This window comes from Panulirus ornatus, chromosome 46 (genome assembly GCF_036320965.1).
Source record: "Panulirus ornatus isolate Po-2019 chromosome 46, ASM3632096v1, whole genome shotgun sequence".
Classification (NCBI taxonomy): Eukaryota; Metazoa; Arthropoda; class Malacostraca; order Decapoda; family Palinuridae; genus Panulirus; species Panulirus ornatus.
Window position 1 is genome coordinate 646,452 of NC_092269.1, and position 25,912 is coordinate 672,363.

The 25,912-nt window shown below is 41.0% G+C and overlaps 1 protein-coding gene across 1 annotated transcript; it reads left to right on the plus strand.

Moving 5' to 3' along the window:
* The first annotated feature begins 1,502 nt into the window (after positions 1-1,502).
* LOC139763033 (integrin beta-1-like) lies at positions 1,503-25,912 on the plus strand. The gene is made up of 19 exons (XM_071688572.1): positions 1,503-1,659; positions 8,453-8,659; positions 10,235-10,367; positions 10,847-10,942; positions 11,693-11,921; positions 12,177-12,261; positions 12,713-12,883; positions 13,422-13,520; positions 14,062-14,223; positions 15,272-15,430; positions 16,208-16,318; positions 16,783-16,907; positions 17,777-17,873; positions 18,293-18,458; positions 19,379-19,485; positions 19,900-20,029; positions 20,405-20,569; positions 22,018-22,157; positions 23,081-25,912. Exons 1-19 carry the CDS (start codon positions 1,567-1,569, stop codon positions 23,150-23,152), a joined length of 2,547 nt encoding a protein of 848 aa, XP_071544673.1. The 5' UTR covers positions 1,503-1,566; the 3' UTR covers positions 23,153-25,912.

Consider the following 25,912-nt stretch of genomic DNA (forward strand, 5'->3'; position numbering starts at 1 on the left):
GAGTTATGTAAGGACTAACGCTGACTTCTCCCATAGTGCCAGAATTGGCGTTACGAAGGATATATAAGACGGATGTTCCCAAATAGAAGTGACTGAGTGAAGACTGCACTTATAATCAGAACTCCTGTATGAAAAGGGCACATCAATGCATGGCCTGTGTGACTGTTTTTTTTTTTTTTTATCTCTTTGACGATTGATAGCATAAATGCCACGTAAAATGTTGCTGAAGCATAGAAGTACTATGGTATACGTAATAGACTACAATATTTAGAAAAGAGGTCCGTGAAATTTCTATCATCACTCTTTTGGCAAAATACTTTGACAATTTCTTTTGATCTATTGTAATGAAGAAGTTAGCCATATAAATACTCATTTTCGTTAGTTTATATTTGACAGCTTTATTTTCTTTGAGTAAAGAATTTAAGGTCAACTAAAGAGATAGTTTATGTTGCTGACATTTTATGTAAAGAACATCTAAAAGGAAAGTTTCAACGCTCAGATAATTCCATTCGTCTAATACTCTTATTCTACAAAGGTAAGTCTACTTCATTACATTCTTTACGAGAAAGTTCTTTGCTTGATTGTATGGCCTTTGGATTATTCTGTCTGTATCTTTGGAAGACTCACAGTTGACTATCGATCTGGTTAAAAGCTTAAAGATCGTGTGGTCTTGTTCTAGCATCCTCTTCTGTTTTCCATGGTGAACTAATGTATACTCTAAATTCTCAGTGTAACTAACTCTCTTAGTTCTAGTATCATCTTTGTTGAACTCTTCTGGACCTTCATTGTTAAGCATTTGTGCTTCTTTCAGTGCGCTGACGAAACTTGAAAATAATTTTCTAGTTTTGGTGTAACAAGGAAAGCGAACGTTTTGATGAAAATTTCTCTCTTCAATATTCATCAACAAACAGCTTATCCCCTTCACAGTTTCCCTAGGACGCACTTTGTTCCGGCGACAGTTTAGGTACGATGTCGATTCTCACGTTCTTCTGAGATATAGGTTCCTGTAGCTTATTTCCTGCTGTTGACACTGGTAGCGATGTACCACCGTCATGGTGACACTGGTCACATGGTCTTAGTTAGATCTTACATGTAAGGCATTAACGTCTTTTGTAGATCTGTGTTCGTCTCAATCTGTTTCAGTTATACAGTTGACGGTGATAAAGTTTGATTTTATCTCCGAATCTGACGTGTGATCCATGATACACATACTGGGGAAAATAGTCTTGATCAAGGTGGAGTCAAACATCCCATACATAGCTGGGTCAGAAAAGTGTGACGTAACATCCACTAGCGGATACGGTGCGTCACATGAACATTGTTCATCCTAGAAAAAAAGGCGCACAAAAAAGTTTTAAGAGCAAGTCAACATCATTCTAACAGGGTTGTAATCTTGCAATTCCTATTCCATTTCCAGTGTGCAAATGTTCTTTATTGATCTAATGAAATGAATTGATATAACCTTAGGTCGTCAGACACTTCTTACTCACGTACTTATAATTTATACAGGCGGACAAGACAGGAAACAGGTGTGGCTTGTTAGTCAAGCGAGCGACACTATTCTTCATGATGTGTACTATTCTGCTTGATAAGGGCAGTCTGGCCGCGGGCAGCAGAGTGTGTGGACACGTCGCTCCACGACCGCGTCACCTTCACCTGGTAAGTTAACGTACATGGGTCTTAGTTCAGATCTATCTCCATAACGTTGCATGTCAAATACAGCGAGCGTTCCATAATGTCGCTATCAAGATAAACTGAGGTGGTTCTCCCGCCTTGAAGAATAACAGTAAGTTGTCACAATTACGGGTCCCAATAAAACAGACAGTGAAGCTCCTTTTGTTAAGATCGTATATAATTACGATCAGATCATACGGGAGACTTTTCATTTAGTGCTGTGCGAGGTAACATTAATAAGGTCCACAGTACAGAAGTTGCTGGTGAAGGTGTGGCTTCTGGGAAATGTCACCTCCTGTATTTCCTAACGAAATACACACACACACACACACACACACACACACACACACACAGACACACACGTGGGTTTAGCAGGATTGAGGGACGGGTTAGTTGGTGTGTGAGTTTGAATGTAGAAAAATTGGAGGAAGTGAAATGTTTTAGATACCTGGGAGTGGACATGGCAGCGAATGGAACCATGGACGCACACACACATGCTCTCAAACACATGTGTTGTGACGTGGCAAATCATAGTCCTATTTCCCTCTTCAGAACTAAGAGGTTCACCATTTTCCGCTCCTCGTGCATTAGTGACCACAGAAGGACTCAAGTTACTGACATAACACAAGATCGACTTCTTAATACTAGTGAATAGTGAATTGATTAAGAACTTGATTATCGATGATGATTTGAAGGACGTTTCAGGAAAGGGAGGCACGATGAAGCTTACTGGTATGAGAATAGTTCTCATTAATGACATTATCAAGTGGAGCGAAAGGAGTGATGTCAGTTTCTGCTAGAGAGAGAGAGAGAGAGAGAGAGAGAGAGAGAGAGAGAGGGGGGGGGGGGGGTACGAGGACCATAAGACGTGAGGCGAGGTAAGTGCTGGTGTAAGTCACTGTAGTAATCCTCCCTCGCCAGCAACACCCACGTCTAACACTTCCTCGCTCAGCAAATGTCGCTACGCCTGAATACAAGTCTGTATAGCTGAGCGTTTCTCTCTGTGCTCTCCATCTACAACATGGGTGACGTATACCCTATAGTTCTACGACAGTTGGCAAAACAAGTGAAGCTGCCGCTTTTACTGGCACTTGAGTAGCTGAGTCAAGATTGAGTGGGACTCGGAGCTACGGCAGTCGCGTGTGATTGAGAGTTGGGATTAAAACAGGCAAGTGTGCGTAGGATTCAAAACTGTGGCAGGCAAGTGTGGGTGAAACTTGCGCTATGGCTATGGATATCTGTTTGGTCGGTTGGCTGGGCTTTAGCCCATCACCTGCTAGGGTCATTAAGGCCGTCAGCTATGATTATTATAAAATGAGACATCCGGGCTCTCTAGTATTGGTCAAGATTTCTCAAATCCCAGACTTAGGTGAGTGGTCGGTGCTGGAGATGATGTGTCTGCTGGATCCCTGCCTGTTTATCAAGAGAGGATGTGTTGCTTACCACATTTTCATATCTTGCTTCCGTTGACGTTAAACTCTAGCCTGTATGTTAGCTTCCCCAGCTTAGCTGCCAAAGTTATTGTGTTATCTCCCAGTTTCAGTGTAATCTACTCAGCTACAGTGTTCATTGCCTCAGTTTTGGTCTCAGCTGCCATAAGTATGGTGTTGGGTGCCCTAGATATAGTGTTATCTGCCCCATTGATGATGCTAAATGACCTAAGTATAATACTAGGCACCTCAGCTATAGTACCAAGTGCCAGGCTATAGTGCTAGATGCTCCAGCTATCGTGTTAAATGCCACAGCCATAATGTTTGTTGTTCTCTTCCGGACCCTTGGTGTTAGATACCTTAATCATTTAATAGATGTTCTCGCTGTTTCCTGCTAGCTACAACAATTAATCATCAGTTATTATTATATATTCTCAGCTTCTCTCATTACATTCCCTCAAACCTTGGTGTAAGATAACGCTAACCTTCGCTCTCGGAATAATGCATGTGATATTATCACCATGTAGGGCAGTGGTTGTGTGATAGTAGTCCCATACAAGACCCAGCAACCTGCTAAGCTAGCAAAAGTCTAGAAACCTTTACCCTCCTCATCGCTTCAGTAAAACATCTGAAGTGTTGAGTCAGGCAGAAAGCTCAGTGGGACGTGATGATCACTACATATGGAGGGAAAATATTGGAAGGCCAAGCCCCTGGACTACATCTAAAAATATTACCTTCTTGGAATGACAAACGTAATAGAAATGTGCAAAACAGAACCGCTAAAATGCACAGATGTTGTAGGAAACACTAGGAAAATGTAGCATAACTCTGAAGACGGGCAGATGTACACATAATACATACACCTAGTGTCACACACACACACACACACACACACACACACACACACAGAATACTTACACATGTATAGTCAGACATTCAATATATAAGACGCCACTCAGAGGTTCAAACACGTATCTTTATCATTATGCAGAAAGCTATGTTAGATACACATACATACAGAGAAAGGCTCACACTATCGCTTGTTTAAGTGTTTTATTCATACGCACATGGTCATGCACACATGTACACTGTCGTGCACACATGAACACATGGAAGTGTGCATATACACTCATGGAGTTGCACGCATACACTCAGATAGAAATTTATACCCACTCCGATTCACGTACATACACGTATATAAATGTACACACCCAGTACACACTCTTACACACACACACACACACACACACACACACACACAGACGGACCTCTGCGTTGTAGTGGTTTGCGTTACTGACCATGAGTCAGCATGGGCCAACCCAAGGTCGGATCAGCATGTGTTCGAATCCTGATCATAGCAGTCGGCCTACATTCAGCTCTTGGGGTTGGTCGATAAATGAATATCTGAAGCTAAGGTGTGCGTGTGGGCTTACATAGATAGGAGTAAAGACTTGATTTGCATATACAAGATGAAGAGATGGCACAACTCTCCGTAACACACTTAAAAGTATTCACACACTTACACACAGACACATTGTCATACACGCACACGTACATACACACACCAGTGTACGAGTGCTTCCTGCCTGCCCCAGATGCTGAGCCAGCACAGTGTCTGTTGCAGCAACGAACCTAACGATCACCCTCCCCAGGACCTCTCTCTCTCTCTCTCAGGTGAGTCCTGATGGTATCCTGCATGTCTTTCCAGAGGTTACCTGCAACCCAAGTCTGCTTTACTTCCAGTTGCAGGGAAATGGGGACCCCTTAAGATTGAGAAGTTCATTGACCAAATTGTACCTCTAGCGATACTGCCTTAACAAGGGAAATTTCTCACCTGCAGTAGAACCTCATGCAGGCAGAGTCCGGTAACACCCATGGGGGACGTTAACTAAGGATAACAATAACACGGTCTACGTTGCTCGATTTTACGGCATTCGGCCAAGCGGACTGTATAACACCACTGCAAGAAGTGGGCAATATGACACCACTGCAGAAAGTGGGCAATATAACACCACTGCAAGAAGTGGGCAATATGACACCACTGCAGAAAGTGGGCAATATAACACCACTGCAAGAAGTGGGCAATATGACACCACTGCAGAAAGTGGGCAATACAACACCACTGCAAGAAGTGGCAATATGACACGACTGCAGAAAGTGGGCAATATAACACCACTGCAAGAAGTGGGCAATATGACACCACTGCAGAAAGTGGGCAATATAACACCACTGCAAGAAGTGGGCAATATGACACCACTGCAGAAAGTGGGCAATATAACACCACTGCAAGAAGTGGGCAATATGACACCACTGCAGAAAGTGGGCAATATGACACCACTGCAGAAAGTGGGCAATATGACACCACTGCAGAAAGTGGGCAATATGACACCACTGCAGAAAGTGGGCAATATGACACCACTGCAGAAAGTGGGCAATATGACACCACTGCAGAAAGTGGGCAATATGACACCGCTGCAGAAAGTGGGCAATATGACACCACTGCAGAAAGTGGGCAATATGACACCACTGCAGAAAGTGGGCAATATGACACCACTGCAGAAAGTGGGCAATATGACACCACTGCAGAAAGTGGGCAATATGACACCACTGCAGAAAGTGGGCAATATTACACCACTGCAGAAAGTGGGCAATATGACACCACTGCAGAAAGTGGGCAATATGACACCACTGCAGAAAGTGGGCAATATGACACCACTGCAGAAAGTGGGCAATATAACACCACTGCAAGAAGTGGCAATATGACACCACTGCAGAAAGTGGGCAATATAACACCACTGCAAGAAGTGGGCAATATGACACCACTGCAGAAAGTGGGCAATATAACACCACTGCAAGAAGTGGGCAATATGACACCACTGCAGAAAGTGGGCAATATAACACCACTGCAAGAAGTGGGCAATATGACACCACTGCAGAAAGTGGGCAATATAACACCACTGCAGAAAGTGGGCAATATAACACCACTGCAGAAAGTGGGCAATATGACACCACTGCAGAAAGTGGGCAATATGACACCACTGCAGAAAGTGGGCAATATGACACCACTGCAGAAAGTGGGCAATATAACACCACTGCAGAAAGTGGGCAATATGACACCACTGCAGAAAGTGGGCAATATGACACCACTGCAGAAAGTGGGCAATATGACACCACTGCAGAAAGTGTAAAAAGTTTATCTGATGAAACTCATGAAGCGTATAAATGTCTCATTCAGTCAGCTAAAAGTGTGGCTCCTGGGCAGTCTTCAGGTCATGAATTAATACTGAAGCTTTTGACATCAAGAAATAATCACGATTAGATAATTTCTCAACTGAACTATGTCCAGTGCAACATGGTCAGGATATGTGGTGCTCACAACTGATTATAAAGCAAAAAAAAACTGAGGTAGAATAGAAGTTCGATGGTGTCAAACATAACGCTAAAGATGAAGACGGCCCACCCTCACCTGATGGTGAACTACCTCCTACTGTCCAGATGGTGAGATACACTGGGGCTAAGATGAAGCCGTCGTGTTCTACCCACCAGTTAATGTTGTTGAATTATATTTTTTTAGTCCGTGTTATGAACCATTTGCCTCTCAGATCGGCCAGTTGCATATCCCTCTTTTGGTCGATAAACATATGGTTGACGTATCCTGGTGTGTGTGTGTGTGTGTGTGTGTGTGTGTGGAGTGATTACCTAGCTCTACTGTACGGAGAAGGAGTTTTACATTCGAGGGGCCTCATCTCTCTAGTAGAACCATCATCACTTCTATCATTCAATGTTTTGAATATTGTTATGCTGTTTCTATTCACAATTTTTATCACTCAGTTTATGCAAATCATGCACTAATCTTGTACAGGGTGAACCAAATGTCAATGTGCACCTACCTTACACGATGAATATATTCAGAGTCGTTGTACATTAATGCATTTTTCAGCAAACTTCTATTGCGCTCCGTCTGTATATTGGTCTGCATTACGTAACACCTGACCCATCGTAAACACTCCGTCCTCAAGCGGCAAAACCATTTTCACATGAACACCTGCTGTCATCCGGACACACTCGCTCACCTTCACAGAAACACTGAAGTGACACTGAGTGAGGAGGGAAAGGTAGGAAGTGAGGGAGGGAGGGAGGGAAAGGTAGGAAGTGAGGGAGGGAGGGAGGGAGGGAGGAAGAGGTCGGTAACCGTAAGTGTCAACAGCCAAGTGGGTCGTTATATGTCGTAACATTGATACTAAAGATGAGGCGGATTTCTTATTTATAGACTAGCTGGACAGCGACTTGATTTACTCTATATAACCAGAATACTTTTATACATCTTTTATGACAAGCTTTATGTTGTTATGTATCGTGTTTAGTCTCTGTGTCGCGAGTGTAACTTTATGGTTGATGATTATATGTGCGTTTTGAATGACGTGTGGCTGTGCAAGTTAGTGTGTAACTGCATGATGAATTGTGACTCATCATTATCACTGTCGTCATTATGTATTGACGCTCCCTCATGATGAATGAGTCTGTAGATGAGGCATGTGTACACGACAGTGTCTGTGACCAGCTACTTTACAAAACTGACACAAAACTTTACACTGTGGTATGCACTGACCTCCATTTTTATTTTTTCAATAAGAATATGATTTATCCACATTGATCACTTTTCTTTCGAATATATATATATATATATATATATATATATATATATATATATATATATATATATATATATATATATTCCTATGAGTCCACATGACAGCTAGAGACTAAGTGTGAACGAATGTGGCCTTCGTTGTCGTTTCCTACTGCTGCCTCGAGCGCGCGGGGAAAGGAAGGTGCCATTTCATGTGTGGCGGAGTGGCGGTAAGAATGGATGAAGGCAGCGTGTATGAATATGTACATGTGTATATATGTATATGTCTGCGTATGTATATGTATGTATACGTTGAAATGTATAGGTATGTATATGTGCGTATGTGGACGTGTATGTATATACATGTGTATGTGGGTGGTTGGGCCATTCTTACGTCTGTTTCCTTGCGCTACCTCGCTAACGCGGGAGACAATGTCAAAGTGCGCGTTCCTATGCACTTTGTTCGTATCTATCTATCTATCTATCTATCTATCTATCTATATATATATATATATATATATATATATATATATATATATATATATATATATATATATATATACTGGAAAGGATCAAGTATACTCTGAGTCATGGGGAAAATGAAACACGATAAGTCATCATGCAGTCTCCATGTGTGTGTGTGTGTGTGTGTGTGTGTGTGTGTGTGTGTGATGATTACTGATGATAACTAAAACTTTTAACCACTCGGTCATTTCAGTGGTACTCTACTGAGACTCAAGCGGTGTCTAGCTCTACGATGAGGCGGAGCGCTGTGGGTGTAGCTGTGGGCGTGGCCCTGGTGTGGGCGGCGGCTGTGGTTGTGGCAACAGAAGCGCAGGATTTTGCTGTTAACAACTGCCACTCACAGACGACCTGTCACGAGTGCATTCAGACACCCAACTGCATGTGGTGCTCCAAGCTCAAGGTCAGGTCATCGTCAGGTCATTATATCACTGTATGGTCAAGTCAGATCAAATTAAGGTCACATTCGAGTCAGTACATAGTGTGGTCAAGCCATAATCATGTCACTGTTGGGTCATTTCACCGTTAAGTCATATTTGGATCTGGTCACTATGTCACAGTAGGGTCAATCAGGTCACTGTAAGTCCAGGTCATTTCATGTCACAGCTGAGAAAGATTAGGTCAGTTTTAGGTCATGGTAGGTCAGGCCATGTCACATTGTGACACCAATCTATGCTACACATATTCGTGCGGAAACAGCAAAGAGATATCCGTTATTTTCATCAGATCAAATCAAGTCAGGTCAGGTCAGGTCAGGTCAGAGTGCAAACGATATGTTTCAGTATGTTTACAAATGAATTCCAGTTGAATCAAACGATGATTTAAGTACATGATTCTGATTGATCTTACCATGTAGTCAAGTCATTTCACAGTGTATTCAGGTAATTTCACTGAGTAGTCAGGTCATTTCATAGTACAGTAAGGTTAATTTAAAGCCATTTCTTTTCACAAGGAACAAATATATCGTAGAGGGTCATGCCTCAGTCAAGCTCGTAAAAGACCAAAATAAACGGTTTGTCGAGCAAACAAGCCAGTAACACTTTCCAACACAGTCACAGGGTTTACAGACGTTGGTAACTGTGATAACGTGTTGCTCCCTCTGCTGTACTGACCTGTCTTCACGTAGAGTGGTGGGCAAAGAGGAGCCTTCCCTATACTATCCTGCCTACGTCTAGTATACTGGTGGGGTCTTCATCTAAAGTGGTGGGTGAGGAGGAGCCATTTGCTATACTGTCCTATACTAGGAATCTCGGTCACTACCTCAGTCTTTAAAGTGATGACACGTTGGAAATACTACAGCTTCTATATGACTATAGAAGATAACATCTGGTTAGTACCTGGTTGGGTGACAGCCTGGGCATCTTAGATGCTGTTGACATGTTGGTGTGAGCTACGCACTTGCCTGCTTAATGACAAAGTCTCGTCTTAAGTACTGATGAATGTAAGTAAATATTCCATCAGATCATAAATAACGCCATTAGATTTTCTTGTTTAACTTTTCCAAAAAATACACCAGCAACATTACATATCAAGATTCTTGTATTATCTTTACTTGTTTCTGGTTGTCTGATGTAGTTGGTGAAGACGTTGCTCCAGGAAGAATAAGCAACAGGGCTTTAGGTATTCCTACAGGATGGTATGATGTGTCTAGTGCAGTAACATATTAGTTAGCTTAAGGAGTGTACTTACTTCTTTTATATACGTAATCATGCTGTTATCCGTGAGATCCACTTCTATGAGAAGTTAATGTTCCGATAGTTTATGAAATTAGTTTGTATGCAGTCACCTAAGAAATCCTGGGTCTGTGGTTTTACGCTTTCATTACACTTTCATTTATATGCACATATGGATACACTGCTTACATATTCACGTACGTCTAAAATGCGTACATATACATAGAGACAGGCGCATATGATACAGTGATCTACTCGGATATAAACCTAGAGAGACATCAGGCTGACGGAGGCTATCTTAACAGGAATACAAGACTGAGGGCGAACGTATTCACAACTGTGAACATAATAGCATCGACCCAGACACGTTCTGCGAGGCCAACCAGATAGAAAACCCAAGCAACCAGGCCGAAATCACCGTGGACGTGCCCCTTACTGGTGAGTCGTAAGGGGAGGGGGGTCGAACCCCTCATTGGTAAGTTGCACAGGGTTAGGGTAAGAGAGAGAGAGAGAGAGAGAGAGAGAGAGAGAGAGAGAGAGAGAGAGAGAGAGAGAGAGAGAGAGAGAGCAAGGGGGGGATCGGGGGAATGGTAAGGAAGAGAAGGAGAGAGTAGGGGAGTATGTGAACAGAGAAAGTAAATAAAAACAAACTTATACGTCACTTCACGGGATTAGATTTGGGCGACTGAATACGGTGGAAGCTGCACCCTCATACCAGATTTTGGCCATAGCTATCTCTACAAGTGTACATACTCCCTCTAGTTACTGGTGAAACACAGATTATAGATGTCACTATCAAATCATAAGCGTGAATATGTTTTAGATTATAGTATAGATGAAACAATATTCAAGATTGCTTATGAGCATTTCATAGAAATAATTTTGTTTTAGATTATAACACATAGTTCTTTCTGCAGTCCCTGGCCAATTGAAGGAAACCACCAAGGAAGGAGAGACTGAGAAGAAGATTGTGCAAATACGACCCCAGAGAATGAAACTAAAGCTTCGCAATGGTAAGTGTGAGAGGTTAAGACTCGCTCATGTGTAGTGCGAGAGATTAGGGGCTACATACTAGTACACATTGCAACATATGTTTGTATACACTTAACTCATGTGTATAAGCGATTATCCATCTCTCAAAACCGTGAGACATTTAGAGCTCCTCCCTTCATGATGTCATCGCTCGACCGTCTAGATGTACTGTTCATAGTTTCAAGTCTGAAGAGTCACCACTAACTAGCCTGACTGTGGTCACAGAGTTATCTGTTTCAAGAAAACTGTAGCCGCTCAGACAGACGGTGGATGTTACGCTCCAATCTAAATCCATCATTATGGTTGACGGTACAGCGGGGGGTCTTCATTCACTTGGCAGTCCACCCTTCAGCTGTTTCTAGTTCCATTTTCTCTTGATGGAGTTACCACTAATGAAGTCATTTACGTCATAATGATTACCATTAGCCGCAGTAATCTTCCGCTGAGCTGGAGTTAGCTACATGATAATGTAATCTTCTCCCATAATAATCTTTCTACGTTATCTATGTTCATATGTTATAACAGCTTTGTTATCATCCCCACATCTTCAGTCACTTGTGGTACTTCCTTTCGCCTTCTTTACTTGAAATCATTATCATAATTGGCATTGCCCATTACCGTCTACCACAGTTAGTGATACCACATCCTCGCCTGTACCCATTGCTATCATAACAAACACTGCTACATTAAGTATCGACCACAATAGCTAATGGACATCCTGTCTCCTGCAGGCGTGTCGCAAAAACTTACCCTGACGTATCGTCAGGCCCGAGACTACCCAATAGACCTGTACTACCTGATGGACCTGTCCAGGTCTATGCTGGACGATAAGACCAATCTGGCCAACCTGGGGTCAGAGTTGGCCTTGCTCATGAGAAACCTCACCACACAGTTTAAACTTGGCTTTGGGTCCTTTGTGGACAAAGTGATGATGCCATACGCCGACACTGCACCAGAGAAGTAAGTAGCGTGTGTGTGGTTGTAATTATCTATCTGTACTGTACAGGGAGGAATTCGTAGGGCCTTATCTCTTTTCAGAATGCATTGTGTATACATGGGTGTGTGCCTAGCACGGGCCCTTGTCTTATGGCGGCGTGATCTCTACTTCTGCTTATACATATGTTACGTGTGATGTGTTACTACATGAACCGTCCATGTTGTTGTATGTTACGTGTGATGTGTTACTACAAGAACCGTCCATGTTGTTGTTGGCAGGTTGGAGCGTCCCTGCACAGGATGTGCCAAGCCGTACTCCTTCAGGAACGACCTGCCTCTGGACGCCGACCATAACAAATTTGCTGTAAGTTGTTCATGAGTGTTGCTGTAAACTGTCTGCCCACTTCTAGTCTCAAACTGTAGAGATTTGAGTGTCCTTCCTTCATAACTTACACAGTAACAAATATGTTCTCTTGCTTATTGGTTCAATACAAATATGTATTTGTTTACTATGTATCAACCCTTCTACAGGTCTTACTGACTCTCTCGTGTATATGTCTCTCCAACCAGAAATGTCTATTCGTTATCTTTTTCTCTCCGATCTACAATATTTCTTCCTCTCTGTTATATATATTGATCTATTCAATACCTGGATTTACCTGTCTGCCATATCATCTTACCTGTTCACATGTCTGTATGTACAAGTATCATCATCTCCTACAGAAGACATCTGGTCTGCTGCACATATCCTTAAAGCTTTCTGAAATAATTTTCACTTGAAAATGAAGACCTTACGAGACATCGTTCACCTACAGCAACGGGTGCACTCCGCACCCATCTCCGGCAACATGGACGCGCCTGAGGGTGGCTTCGACGCCCTGATGCAGGCTATGGTGTGTAAGGAAAGGATCGGCTGGAGGGACCAGGCGCGGCACATTCTCATCTTCTCCACAGACGCCAAGTTCCACCATGCTGGGGATGGCAGGGTACGTCACTTCCCACAAGAAGTACCGGAGTGAAAAAGATTTTGTGTGATCGGGGCCTGAACATGCAGGAGGGTGAAAGGAGGGCAAGGAATAGAGTGAATTGGATCGATGTGGTATACCGGGGTTGACGCGCTGTCAGTGGATTGAATCAAGGCATGTGAAGCGTCTGGGGTAAACCATGGAAAGCTGTGTAGGTATGTATATTTGCGTGTGTGGACGTATGTATATACATGTGTATGGGGGTGGGTTGGGCCATTTCTTTCGTCTGTTTCCTTGCGCTACCTCGCAAACGCGGGAGACAGCGACAAAGCAAAAGAAAAAAAAAAAAAAAAAAAAAAAATATATATATATATATATATATATATATATATATATATATATATATATATATATATATATATATATATATATATACATAATCGTTATTATCTTGTAATTGATATCATTATCAGTGTCATTTATTATTGATTATCATTATTATTATTATTATCATTACTATTATTATTATTATTATTAATCATGTTATAATATTCTATAGTTAGCTGGCATAGTCGTTCCAAACGACGAGAAGTGTCACCTGAACGACCAGAACGAGTACGCTGACTATGACAAGTACGACTATCCTTCTATTGCCCAGGTGAGTCAGTAGAGTTACTTCTCTCTCGCTCAGGTGAGTCAGTAGAGTTACTTCTCTCTCGCTCAGGTGAGACAGTAGAGTTACTTCTCTCTCGCTCAGGTGAGACAGTAGAGTTACTTCTCTCTCGCTCAGGTGAGACAGTAGAGTTACCGTCATTAAAGGATATATTTCTTAGTAAGTTGTACATATGTACATGAAAGATCTTCAGATATAGGTAGGCTACTTAATGGCTGCTTGGTGATGTCAGGAAGTAAACATAGATAGAGGCAGATTCATAGATTTATCTCGGCATATTAGACAATAATGAAGGACGACACACGTAGTGCAAGGCGGATGGTTTTAGAACTATCTTGAAGACCTGAAGATCGTGTTTCATTTCATTTCGTTGTTCCAAAATAACGTTCTCGGTCTTAATGACCTCAGCAGTCGATGGAACCAAGCACTTAGAGAATAATCATGGATGTAGTTAACAACTAGTTAGATTGGCATACTAGAACATGACTATAGATACAGGTTGACTACATGACATGTATGTTTGCAGATCAACAAGATCGCCAAGGAACAGAATATCAACGTCATATTTGCTGTCTCTAATCATGGCAACCTGTACAAGGAACTCTCCAGACTGATCGACTCATCTTCTTATGGCCTGCTGGACAGAGACTCGGGAAACGTTGTCCACCTCGTCAAGGAGCAGTACGATGTAAGATATCAGTCATACCACAGTGTGACGTCACAATGATTCCAGTAATGCACAAATTCGTGGAATGATGTAAGAATGATCACTATGACAGGAGTGCATTGGATGACACGAAATGTTGAGAATGATGCGAGAATGATTAGCATGATATAAGAATGATGAAAATAATGTAAAAGTTATTAAAGTGTCGTGGAACAGATCAGAATGACGTAAAAAGGATCACAATAATGCATGAATGATGTGAATTTGACATGATTAAGAGGGATCAGAATAACACATGAAGGAACACAATGTCCTCATCTTACTGATAATGGAAAGGACTGAACACCTTCTGGATTTATCAGTACTTGAACCCATGTATGCTAATCGCATGTGGTCATTCATGCATAATTCATTTCTAGTATGCATATTGAAATCTCATTATAGATAACTGTGGTGGTGGAGGCTGTAAACAGAAGCTCAGATAAGTAAATGATATTAGAAGCTTTAGGATAAATCATAGCTAAAACAGAGTTTCCATCTGTCGCTAGAATAACGTATATAACTTTCTGGGTAAATAATGACACAGGTAATAAGATAAGAACCTCCTGGTTTCCATTCTTTGTCTTCTGCTTGAGCATCTCTACTTCTGTGACACGTCACATAGAAAGATATCTAAGATGATAACTTAAGTACATAGGATCGAAGAGTTTCTTCAGATTTAGAACTTAAGTATTCCATGATCACTATCTTTCTGTCAGTCACGACCTGTTTAGCATATGACGGACTTGATGGGCAAATGTCGCCTTATGTAGAAGGTATGTTCAAAATGAGGAAGTACACTTATATCAGGAGACAAGATAGGGTCCTTCATAAACCCTTTCTAGTTGTTTTCTCTGTGAACATATATCTCACTGTTGTATGCTAATTGTACAATTATATAGATATCCTTTTTCTGTATACATCATACCTCCATGGAGGAAGTCAGGTAAGGGATTCCTGAACCTTTCCTTGTCAGACAATAGGTTTCCTCAACATATTTACAAAAACAATGGTTAACATTATCCTACAGAAAATCTCGTCTGTGGTTCGGCTGACGGACAACAGCACCAACACACCGGTCAGTATCCGTTACACCTCGAGCTGCAAGGGGTCCGGCCCACCAGCCGAGGTTAACGAGTGTAGCAACATTAAGGAGAACGACGTCATCACCTTTGATCTGGAAGTTACGGTATGTCTTCTCCTTGTGCTTGTGTTCTTCCCCTCCTCCTCCTCCTCCCCCCTCCTTTTGCTTGTGTTCTTCCCCGCCTCCTCCTCCTCTCCCCTCCTTTTGCTTGTGTTCTTCCCCTCCTCCTCCTCCTCTCCCCTCCTTGTGCTTGTGTTCTTCCCCTCCTCCTCCTCCTCCTCTCCCCTCTGAAGGGCGCTTGCAGGAGCAACATTGGTACCTGTGCCTGACAAAGCCCAGCAGGTGGTGCTACAGGAGCCTATGATATCAATTGCTATGATTTGTTTACACTGAGGATACGTTTCCCGAGAAGTGTCTCGTGTTAAGAAACGGGAAGATGGAAATCAATGATCCAAGAGACTGACTGGAAAGTGCACGGAACTTGTTCAAAAAATTCTAGTCTTGGGGTCACATACACAAGTTTCAGACTATAAGCTTAAACATTCCCTCAGATACATAGTACATACCATCATTTGCATCGTACACATAGTATACATATTCAAACACCCAGCTGTTACACTCTGTGGTACATACAACACCCAGTGTGTCACTACAGTATTCAAAGGTTTATGATTTATCCTAAAATATGAAAGTGGTTATTATCCCACATCACCAGCAGCAATACGTGTGGTGGAATAGGAATCAGATACTAAACTTTACACACCGCAATTCCTTCCTCAAGGCATATGTCTCTTACTTTAACCATTTTAAAAGCTACTGCATATCCTCATGCATCAGTTTACGTTGGTTTGCATAGATCTTTAACAATCCTTTACGTTTCAGGCTAACATGTGTCCAGAGGACAAAGAGAAGGTGATCGTGGAGGTCAAGACCTTGCAGGACAACCTCATCCTCGAGATTGATTTCATCTGTGATTGTGACTGTGCCTCTAAGGTGATCTGTCTGAGTCTTAAGTTTATCAGGTGTTTGTCGTTCAGTAGAAAGACAGACAACTGAGAAAATGTTGGGTGTAGGGACCATTATATTGTAAATGTTTTCCTACCAAAGGTGAAAGATGCTTATCAGTTGTTGAAGAATTATAATCATAGAGGTAAATCACACATATGAAGAACTTGACAAAGGCAGAGGTTGAGGTGTCTTATCATGTTTAGTTATCATAAGTGAGGCACAGTAGTAACGAGATCTTGGGTTGTGGCTGTAAGTGTCCCAGCATGGGGATGTGTTCCCCAAGTTTTTACGCTTGATTACCGTCTGAAAGTCTAATTCTTTGTTGCAAGTCAGTCTACCATGAGACCACATATATTTTCAAAGTAACTGTAGAGGAAATGATTTGATCAATCGATTTAGAAATGTTCTTGACCAGACGTGAAGCTACAGTATCTTTTTGATTTTCATAGGAATTTGAAATACCAAACGCAGAGGCTTGTAAGAAGAAAGGGGCTCTGATCTGTGGAGTGTGTTCTTGCTACGAGGGATACCATGGGAAGTCTTGCGAGTGTAGCAATGAATTCCCTGAAAGATCGTAAGAAGTTACTGTTAAAAGTTTTAGTCTTAGATGTGATATATCAGTTCACTGTGATACCTTTTTCTACCTTGCATAAAATTGCCTTGATGTGTTATGTCATGTTGTGTATCGTGCTGAAAAGTTAGATGAAATGTAAAGGTAAATTTGGTATATAGAATTATTCATTTTATAAGTAATTTGCATAGAAACTCAATCCTAGGCCGATTATCATCCATAGACAACAGTCAGCATATATGTGTGTGTTCATCTGTACCTTCAACTTTCGAACACGTCCTTTCTAATGCCACCTGCCTATCTTATAACTAACGTCTTCTATTTCCACACGTCTTCCCCATAACTCGTTTCATCTTCACATATCCATTCACATCTTAAGCACATTTCTCTTTACTAATCTTGCATTACCTTTTTTCATGTACTTCCTCCTCTACAAATGTTAGCTTAATGTTTTCTTTCAGTTTGATCAGAATCATCTTACGTTAGTTTGTGTGTTAAGGTCTTCTATCATTGGGCAATAGGTTCCCGTGTAAATCAGTTTTGAAATTGGAGTTATTCATTGCTAGAGGAACCTATGTAACCTACACCATTAATTCTTGGCACATTACGAAGGAGACTTGTAAAACATTTAAAGATTGTTCACATGATTCATAAGAGGCATTTAGGTTTCACCTTATTCTTTAAATATCTAAAAAAATGGTAATACAAGAAATATCTGGGGCACCTCGACCCAATCCCTCACGGATTAACAGGAAACTAACTTGCTCAGTCACCAAACCAGTGCGGTCATATGGTGTCTGAGGTTATCAAGATGTTTCATCATCTTTATTAGATGTTTGAGGATGAACCATGTCTGTCTTCCCCGCGGGCAGGGACAACGACGTTTCCCTGTGTATGCCGAGTGACGGCGGTCGGATCTGCTCTGGGTTAGGCCGCTGCAGCTGTGGCATCTGCATCTGTTATGACGCTGTACGTTCATCTTAATTTTCTTGTCAAATAAGTTTTTTAATATGACTTGAGGTAATGATAAGCAGATTACTCTAATCTACATTAAAGTATTGTATATTTCATTCTTGATTAAATATCTTCATGATATGACTTGAGGTAATACTAAGCAGATTACTCTAATCTACATTTAAGTATTGTATATTTCATTATTTGATTAAATATCTTCATAATATTTAACACAAAATAATGAATACAAGATCTTGGATGGTCATTAGATTCTGTTATCACTTCCACAGTATACTCGACACACATAAGATTTTCTGTGAAATGTATAATTGCATGTTCCTTGTAAAGTAATTTGTTCATGAAAGTTATTCATAAAGGGAAGAACATTTCTTAAAGGTTCAAAGGTTGCTAGAGACTGAATTACCTCCCCATAGGAGGTCCATGGCCCGTTCTGCAACTGCAATAAGCGCAGATGCTCCACGAGCACCAATGAAGAATGTTCCGGGCGTGGCCACTGCGACTGCAACGAGTGCCGATGTAACCCAGGCTACAATGGCACCATGTGCGAGTGTAAGGACAACAATGCATGTAAAGAACCAGGTGAGTTCATCAGTGTTCTCTCTTACGTTCATCATGCTTGCTCCTGGGATGTTGATGGTATGTCATCCCTTACTGTTACCAACATCTGGGCTTTACATCTTCTCATAATGTAATTTGAATTCCCCGCCTTTCATATTAATCTGTTTGGGCTTCAAAAGAGGAAAGTGTGCTCAACTGTGTTTGACACACCAGATTTTTGTCGTATTAACTGAGACAAGTGAGAGTTAGTGAGAGATACGACCACTGTAGATTCTAACTGATTCTTAGACATGACGACAAGGACGTCACTGTATCATCACAAGGACCTCACTGTATCATCACAAGGACCTCACTGTATCATCACAAGGACCTCACTGTAACGGAAGTCGTATATACTCAGTAACGACAAAGATTGTCATCCTCTTAAGTAGTGAGCCAAGTTAATCAGTTTTGGGCAATATTGAGTTTAGAGGTTTCAAATCATGTTCTGACGCAACGAACTATTGCATATTTGTCATAAAGTTGTTACTGTTGTAAGCATGACTATGATCCGCATCTTCAGGACGTCCCGACACGAGACCCAATGTAACAACGTACCATCAAACTGAACTGATCCAACTTATTTTCTCGGTAGATTTTGACATTTGAGTATTCTAATATTTGTTTCTAGATTTAATGACTAATTCATTCACAAATATGGTTTGATATAACATTCATTTTGTGATTTGTTTTTTGAGATTTGATCTTAATTTTTGTTTTTGAAAATAAGACCGAATGTTATGCTGAACATTGAGCAAAAGAGGCGACAAAAAAGTTGTGTTGTATGACAGTACATGCATCATTAATGTGTGTATATGTTTGCATCAATGGACTTTGTGTATGGTCTTTGCCACTAGATCCTTGATCACTAGACTTGGAATTTATACAAGTGTATCCTGCAGGTTCCCAGGAAATATGCTCAGGACACGGCAGATGTGAGTGTGGCAAGTGCAAGTGTGACCAGAAGGAGGACACGACATACACTGGCCAGTTTTGCGAGGAGTGTTCGGTAACACGATCGTTTTGTTCATTGTTCCGGGTTGTATGGCCAGGTAGAAGCTTCATTCAAATGATGCTTATCTTTACTGATATTTGTATTTATGAACAGTTGTGTTGTTACAACTTGTCTAGGCTGTTATGAGTTGTCGCTTCTGGGGTTTCATTCTTATTGTTTTGATTTTACTATCATTATTATCATTACTATCATCATCTATTTTTATTATTATTATTATTATTATTATTATTATTATTATTATTATTATTATTATTATTATTATCATTATCATTATCATTATTATTATTATTATTATTATTATTATTATTATTATTATTACTATCATTATTATTACTATTGTTGTTGTTGTTGTTGTTGTTGTTGTTGTCTTATCCATCCTGAACGTCGGTTATTGTGTGTCTCCTGCAGGAGTGCATCACTGGGAAGTGCTCAGTGTTCCGGGACTGTGTTCAGTGTAAACATTTCAGCATGGGGAAGCTGAGCAGCGACGAATGCTTGCAGTGCAACATTACCTCTATGTCACTGGACAACCTAGACAGTAGGTATTGTTTATATATATGGAAGTGTGTTCATGGCTGTCGTGGCTCCTAGCAGACAAGTGGTCTCACAGTACACCTCCACTGTACAGCATGGACAGTGATGCCTGCCTGTAAGGCAAGTTGTTATTAGATATAGTGAGAGAGATGGGAAATTCGCTACTAAAATAGAGAACTTGATAGAGAAGAAAGTAGGCTGTGTAAGAAGCTGTTGCTCTAATAGGCCACAGAGGTTAATAATAGAAACCTTACAGGATATCAGTTAGCTTGTGGAAGACTTTTACAAACAACATCGGTTAATTCGTGATAGTGCTAATACTAATAATAGATAGATAGATAGATAGATAGATAGATAATTCTATTTTGTTGTTGGACAGGTCAGGTGAGTATAGGCGCTCGTCTTTGCACGTTCGTGGATGAAGAAGGTTGTTACTTCAACTTCACCTACCGCTACACAGACATAGATCCTGAGACAGGGATTCCAGGCTATGACATATATGTTCAAGAGAGGAGAGAATGTCCAGAACCCCCTCCAGTATTAGGTGAGTCATGGCAAATTTTTCCTCTGGAACTCTTAATTGATGTATCAATGTTTCCATAACGAGTGGGTGAGCTTAGAGTTGCACGTTGGCGGGTCTTTCTCTTCTTATCTAACAAACGTATGGCGTCGTAGTACAGTGAGAAGACAAGCAGGTCGTAGGTCCTTGCCTTATCTCACTCTGACCCCAGCGACCTGGTAGTACAAATACACCTACCTCGCATGACCACTCATCATAAAAGTAGGAAGCTATTGATAAGATAATCTACCGTGAAGGAGGAGTTCTCTGTGCCCCAGTAATGTGCGGTACAAACTGCTGGTATAATGTGAGGTAACCTAAATACATTACTTATAGAGTAAGCTGTATAATGATGTTAACCATGAAGAGTAATACAAGGGTAGGTGGCTGGCTTATGGTCTTTGGTAATGCAACGTGACCAACTTCAGAGAAGGTGAATAGTTTTCTGGAAACTCTCCTGTCCTGTTCATTATTCCCATTTCACTAAACATTATCAACTTCTCTCATTATCATTATCTCTTTCATGAGTCTTCTTTTTTTTCATTTAGCAATCATATTAAGGTTTACAATGTTCTTCACGACAGGAATGTTTTCGATCCCGTGAGCAATTTCTGTATGCCTCCCACTCACTAAGGCTTGGACCTGCGCCTGGCGACTGCTTCTCATAGTTTCTATGTGGCGACCAAGAACACGAAGATTGACCGTCATGATTCCATTCCCCCTTTCCTCAAACAGTAAAACCGTTGAATTTTCTACCTTCTTGTGCTTTTTCTTCTTACTATAATTTTCCCACCTTCCACAGTCTGGTATACACCTTCCATAGTCTGGTATACAAATACGTGAGAGGCAGACGTTGATCTCCTTCACCTTCTGTTGCTCATATTCCTAAGAGACAGCCACAACTGCACGTGTCTTCCCACACACCATCTCAGCTTCTGTTAAAAAAAATAGTTTCATTTAGTTTCCGGAAATCTTTTTTTTTTCAATTCTACTTTGTCTCTGTTTACAATGGAATCTCTAACTTCTGTATTTGAGTGTATCAACAAACCTTTCTTCTTATATGATAGTAAACTGATGGTAGATTCCTCGTAGCTGAAGGCTTGAGGCGTACTACCTGCCTTCCTCTGACCACACTGTGCAGCTCTTTGCCACGAACCCTACAGTTGGTCTGTCTTTAACGTGCAGCTGAATCATCATGTAAGGAGCAGGGGGTAATTACTCTCCTCATTAGGCCCGACCAAGATGGGGGGGGGGAGAGAGAGAGAGAGAGAGAGAGAGAGAGAGAGAGAGAGAGAGAGAGAGAGAGAGAGAGAGAGAGAGAGAGAGAGAGAGAGAGAGAGAGAGAGAGAGAGAGAATCTTAAATCTTGCATGATGATGATGACGATGATGATGATAATGATGATGATGATATACTATCGTAACAATGTTACAGGTATCGTCTTTGGCCTGGTGGCAGCCATCGTAGCTATTGGGCTTCTCACTCTCCTTATCTGGAAGCTCCTGACCACCATCCACGACCGCCGGGAGTACGCCAAGTTCGAGAAAGAGCGCGACGCTGCCAAGTGGAACGCGGTGTGTGTTATGGACAGTCTTGTGTGGCTGTGACTTGCAGCCTTCTGTCTGGTTTGCCTCTATATATGCCACATAAAATCATGAGCCACAAATGGATGTATAGAACTTAACATAACCTGGATGTGATCAAGTGTCTACCTGTTGTTGTTCATGATCAGTAAATTCATACCTTTTATCTCTTCTCTGTAACTTATCTCTCTTACTTCAGGAACCATCTTTAATTGACCTTCTCTGGATATTCTCTGATGCGTTTGTGTTATTTCTTATGTGAGGTGACCAAGTTTGAGATGTATGTTGCAGTACAGTGCCTTTGTTTCGTTGTGTTCTCATCCTCGTCATTCGGTCTTTACCTGGGTTGAATTTCATCAGCCGTGTATGTAAATCTTTTTGTAGGTTCAGAGAATCATTGTCATTCTTTATGTTACTCATGTCTGGTCTTTACCTGGGTTGAATATCATCAGCCGTGTATGTAAATCTTTTTGTAGGTTCAGAGAATCATTGTCATTCTTTATGTTACTCATGATCTTACCATTATCTACAAACTTAATCAGACATGAATCCAATCCTTGCAACGAGTAACGGTCCCCAAGACTGATCTATGCAGCAATATACTGGTAGCTTCACTCCCTTTTTGAGAGGGATCCACTGAAATGCGATATCAGTTCCTTTCCAGTAAGATGGTTTTCTATCATTTAATGTCTCTTCCTCTCATCAGAAATGATCTTTCCTATTTGTTCATGTGATATGTGCCAACCTACTTCACTTCTTTACTCTTGTAAGGTCTATTCCCACGTCCTTCAGCACAATCTCACACAGCACTTGATCACTTCTTGGTTTGTTATAAATGACATCTCATCTGGTTTCCATCCATCCTTAGTGAGGCATTCACTCTATACTTATCAATTTGTCTTCCTTCTTTACAGGAAGAAAATCCATTGTACAGGAGTGCCGAGACAACCTTCAAGAATCCAGCTTTCTCACAGACAGCGCAGTAAGAGCCAAGTCTTGCCACACTCACACTCGTGTGCTGATGTTTGATGATCATTTGTATTAAGTGAAGGACAAGTGGACGGGCAGTGATGACTCTAATTTGGGTTGATGACAGGTGACACACCGTGATGTGGGTTGATGACAAGTGATAGACTATGATGCTTTAGTCTGTAAATGACATCAATTAAATCATTCTATTGTTATCTCTCTCTCTCTCTCTCTCTCTCTCTCTCTCTCTCTCTCTCTCTCTCTCTCTCTCTCTCTCTCTCTCTCTCTCTCTCTCTCTCTCGTACAAAGCACTGTTTTCAATATTCTCTGATGTTTGTTCATTGTAATTGTATATGATATAGACAGAATGACCATCATTTGTATGATGTTTGTTGAGGCTCAAAGAATGGGAGATGAGGTGTTAAAGTGTTCATGACTGAAGTTATACAACAGGCTCTAGACGTTGATTACACTTAATGGCAGGTATGAATCTCCATTGTACAGGATTCATTTAGGAACTAAGGATTTAGTAAACACGAATCCTTTTCCCATATTCAGGAGTATGTACAGATTAGCTACATCTACTGTATGTGTGTACAGATTAGCTACATCTACTGTATGTGTGTACAGATTAGCTACATCTACTGTATGTGTGTACAGATTACCTATATCTACTGTATGTGTGTACAGATTAGCTATATCTACTGTACGTATATATGTACAGACTACCTACGTCTAGTGTATATGTGTACAGTCTACCTGCATCTTTAATTTCTTCACTTCAGCAAAACCTCAAGAATATGTGACCTTACCTTCCCATAGGTAGCAACCCACGGTACAAGTGAAGGCATACTTGCTGTGTGTGTGTGTGTGTGTGTGTGTGTGTGTGTGTGTAAACCTAGGGGTGTTACCAGCAGATATTGCCAATACAGAACTGAGAAGCACAGGTGACCTCTGCAGGTCACACTAACGCCTGGTAGAATTTGAATTGGTAATTATAAAATTCTCTGGTGAAGGCAGGAGTTGCCCCCCAGCGTCCATATAGTCCATCATACTTTGCTTCATTACTTCACAAATTTTGTAATTGTTTGTATTTTTTCTACCACCACGAGACGATGGCCATGACTCGCAGAAATTAAAAAGAGAACAAACAGAAAATAATCATCCGAAGATATTTGATGTTATGTGTATGTACAGAGAATTCACTGGTAGAGCCCCATTTGCTGAATATGTTTAAGTATTATACATAAAGCAATGATCTTATGGTAAAACTACATTACTGTATCTACTGATAGAACCAAAGATGTACGTTTTAGTTGTTTTTATTATACTGATTATACAGTTTACTCTGGACACCAAACCGTCCTCCTCGGCACGCTACTACCAATGATTCTCATGTAGTGCTCATTATGAATAACCTTCAGCTGGCCCACAGTGACCCAGCTCAGGTAGTTGGCACACACTGACCCAGCTCACATGGTCCTCGTAACAGGAGATCAGATCGTAACACAACTTTACTGTCATCTGTAGATCGTGAGAGCCTGGTCTTGTGGCCTATATTGTTGTTTGTTTTTGGTCGTTTCTTCACAGATTCTTAGTCACGCGTTTATTTACTTGTCATTGTTCTTGTTTCCATGGAAATTTTCTTCCCTTATTAAAGAAACAGAAGGCCGCAGTTCCAGGTGTGTTCTGATCAAAGATGAGTTAGTAGAAATCTTCGTCAGACCTTCCAGGATTTGCTGGCAGTTGGCTGACAGTGTATCCATATTATAATGGAGCTGCCCGTGTGTGTACTTACCCAAGCCCGAGGAGGATGTTCTATATTTACTGATATGTCTCGTCCATGGAATACATCAGTTTTGACATAGATATGTATACGACGAATCCACCAAAGAGAACAAAGTCTGAAGGAACCTCTGATGTGATTACCCTGAAGCAGTGCCGGAGATGGACAGTTCTGGTGGGTTCTGCTGAACACAGAGATTTGCCTTGTAATGTTTCTCATCATATTTACCTGCTATGCTTGTAAGATTTATGTGTGTGGACGTTTGTCTCTTGTATGTCCAGAGTTCAGAATTATATATTTGTTTACTAAGATTACGTACGCCATTCCGAGACAAGCGACAGTTGGAGATACAGATGAGTAGAAATAACTGGCCACTGAGGTAAATGGAGGTTGATGTCTGGCCACCGGGAGAGACCTATAGAAAAACATATTCACAAAATATGTTCTACAGCTGTACCGTTTACTCGTGTGCTAGTGGTCTTGTTGTTCAGGAGAACATTATCTTGTGTTCAGAATGTAACTTCATCTGTTACTTAACCTTACCGTGTACAACCTTGTGTTATCACAACCATTGACGTCACATATACATATGTGTATTCCTCTATCATTACTGATATTGTCTGCATTGTTATCTAACCTTGATGTATGAACACTTGTAATGTTTCCTAAACTTTAAGAGTTGTTTATAAAAACATTTTTTGGTCGAACATAAACGTCCTCAATGACATGCATGATAATATGACTCGTAATATTCAGAAGAAAATCCTGGATGTTGTGATAGCTGATAATCCACACATCACAATTACGTTTAGTGGAATGATGGATGAGATGATGATGTCGCTCCTGCAGGAGAATCATAGTAAGGAGATAAGGAATAACAAATGAAAGTTTCTTTTGCTAAGCTTCTGGGGGAAACTATACATCATTTCTCCTCTCTAATTCTGAGTTTGATTTTGTATGGAAAATGTTACTAAACTTACGGAAGACCAAA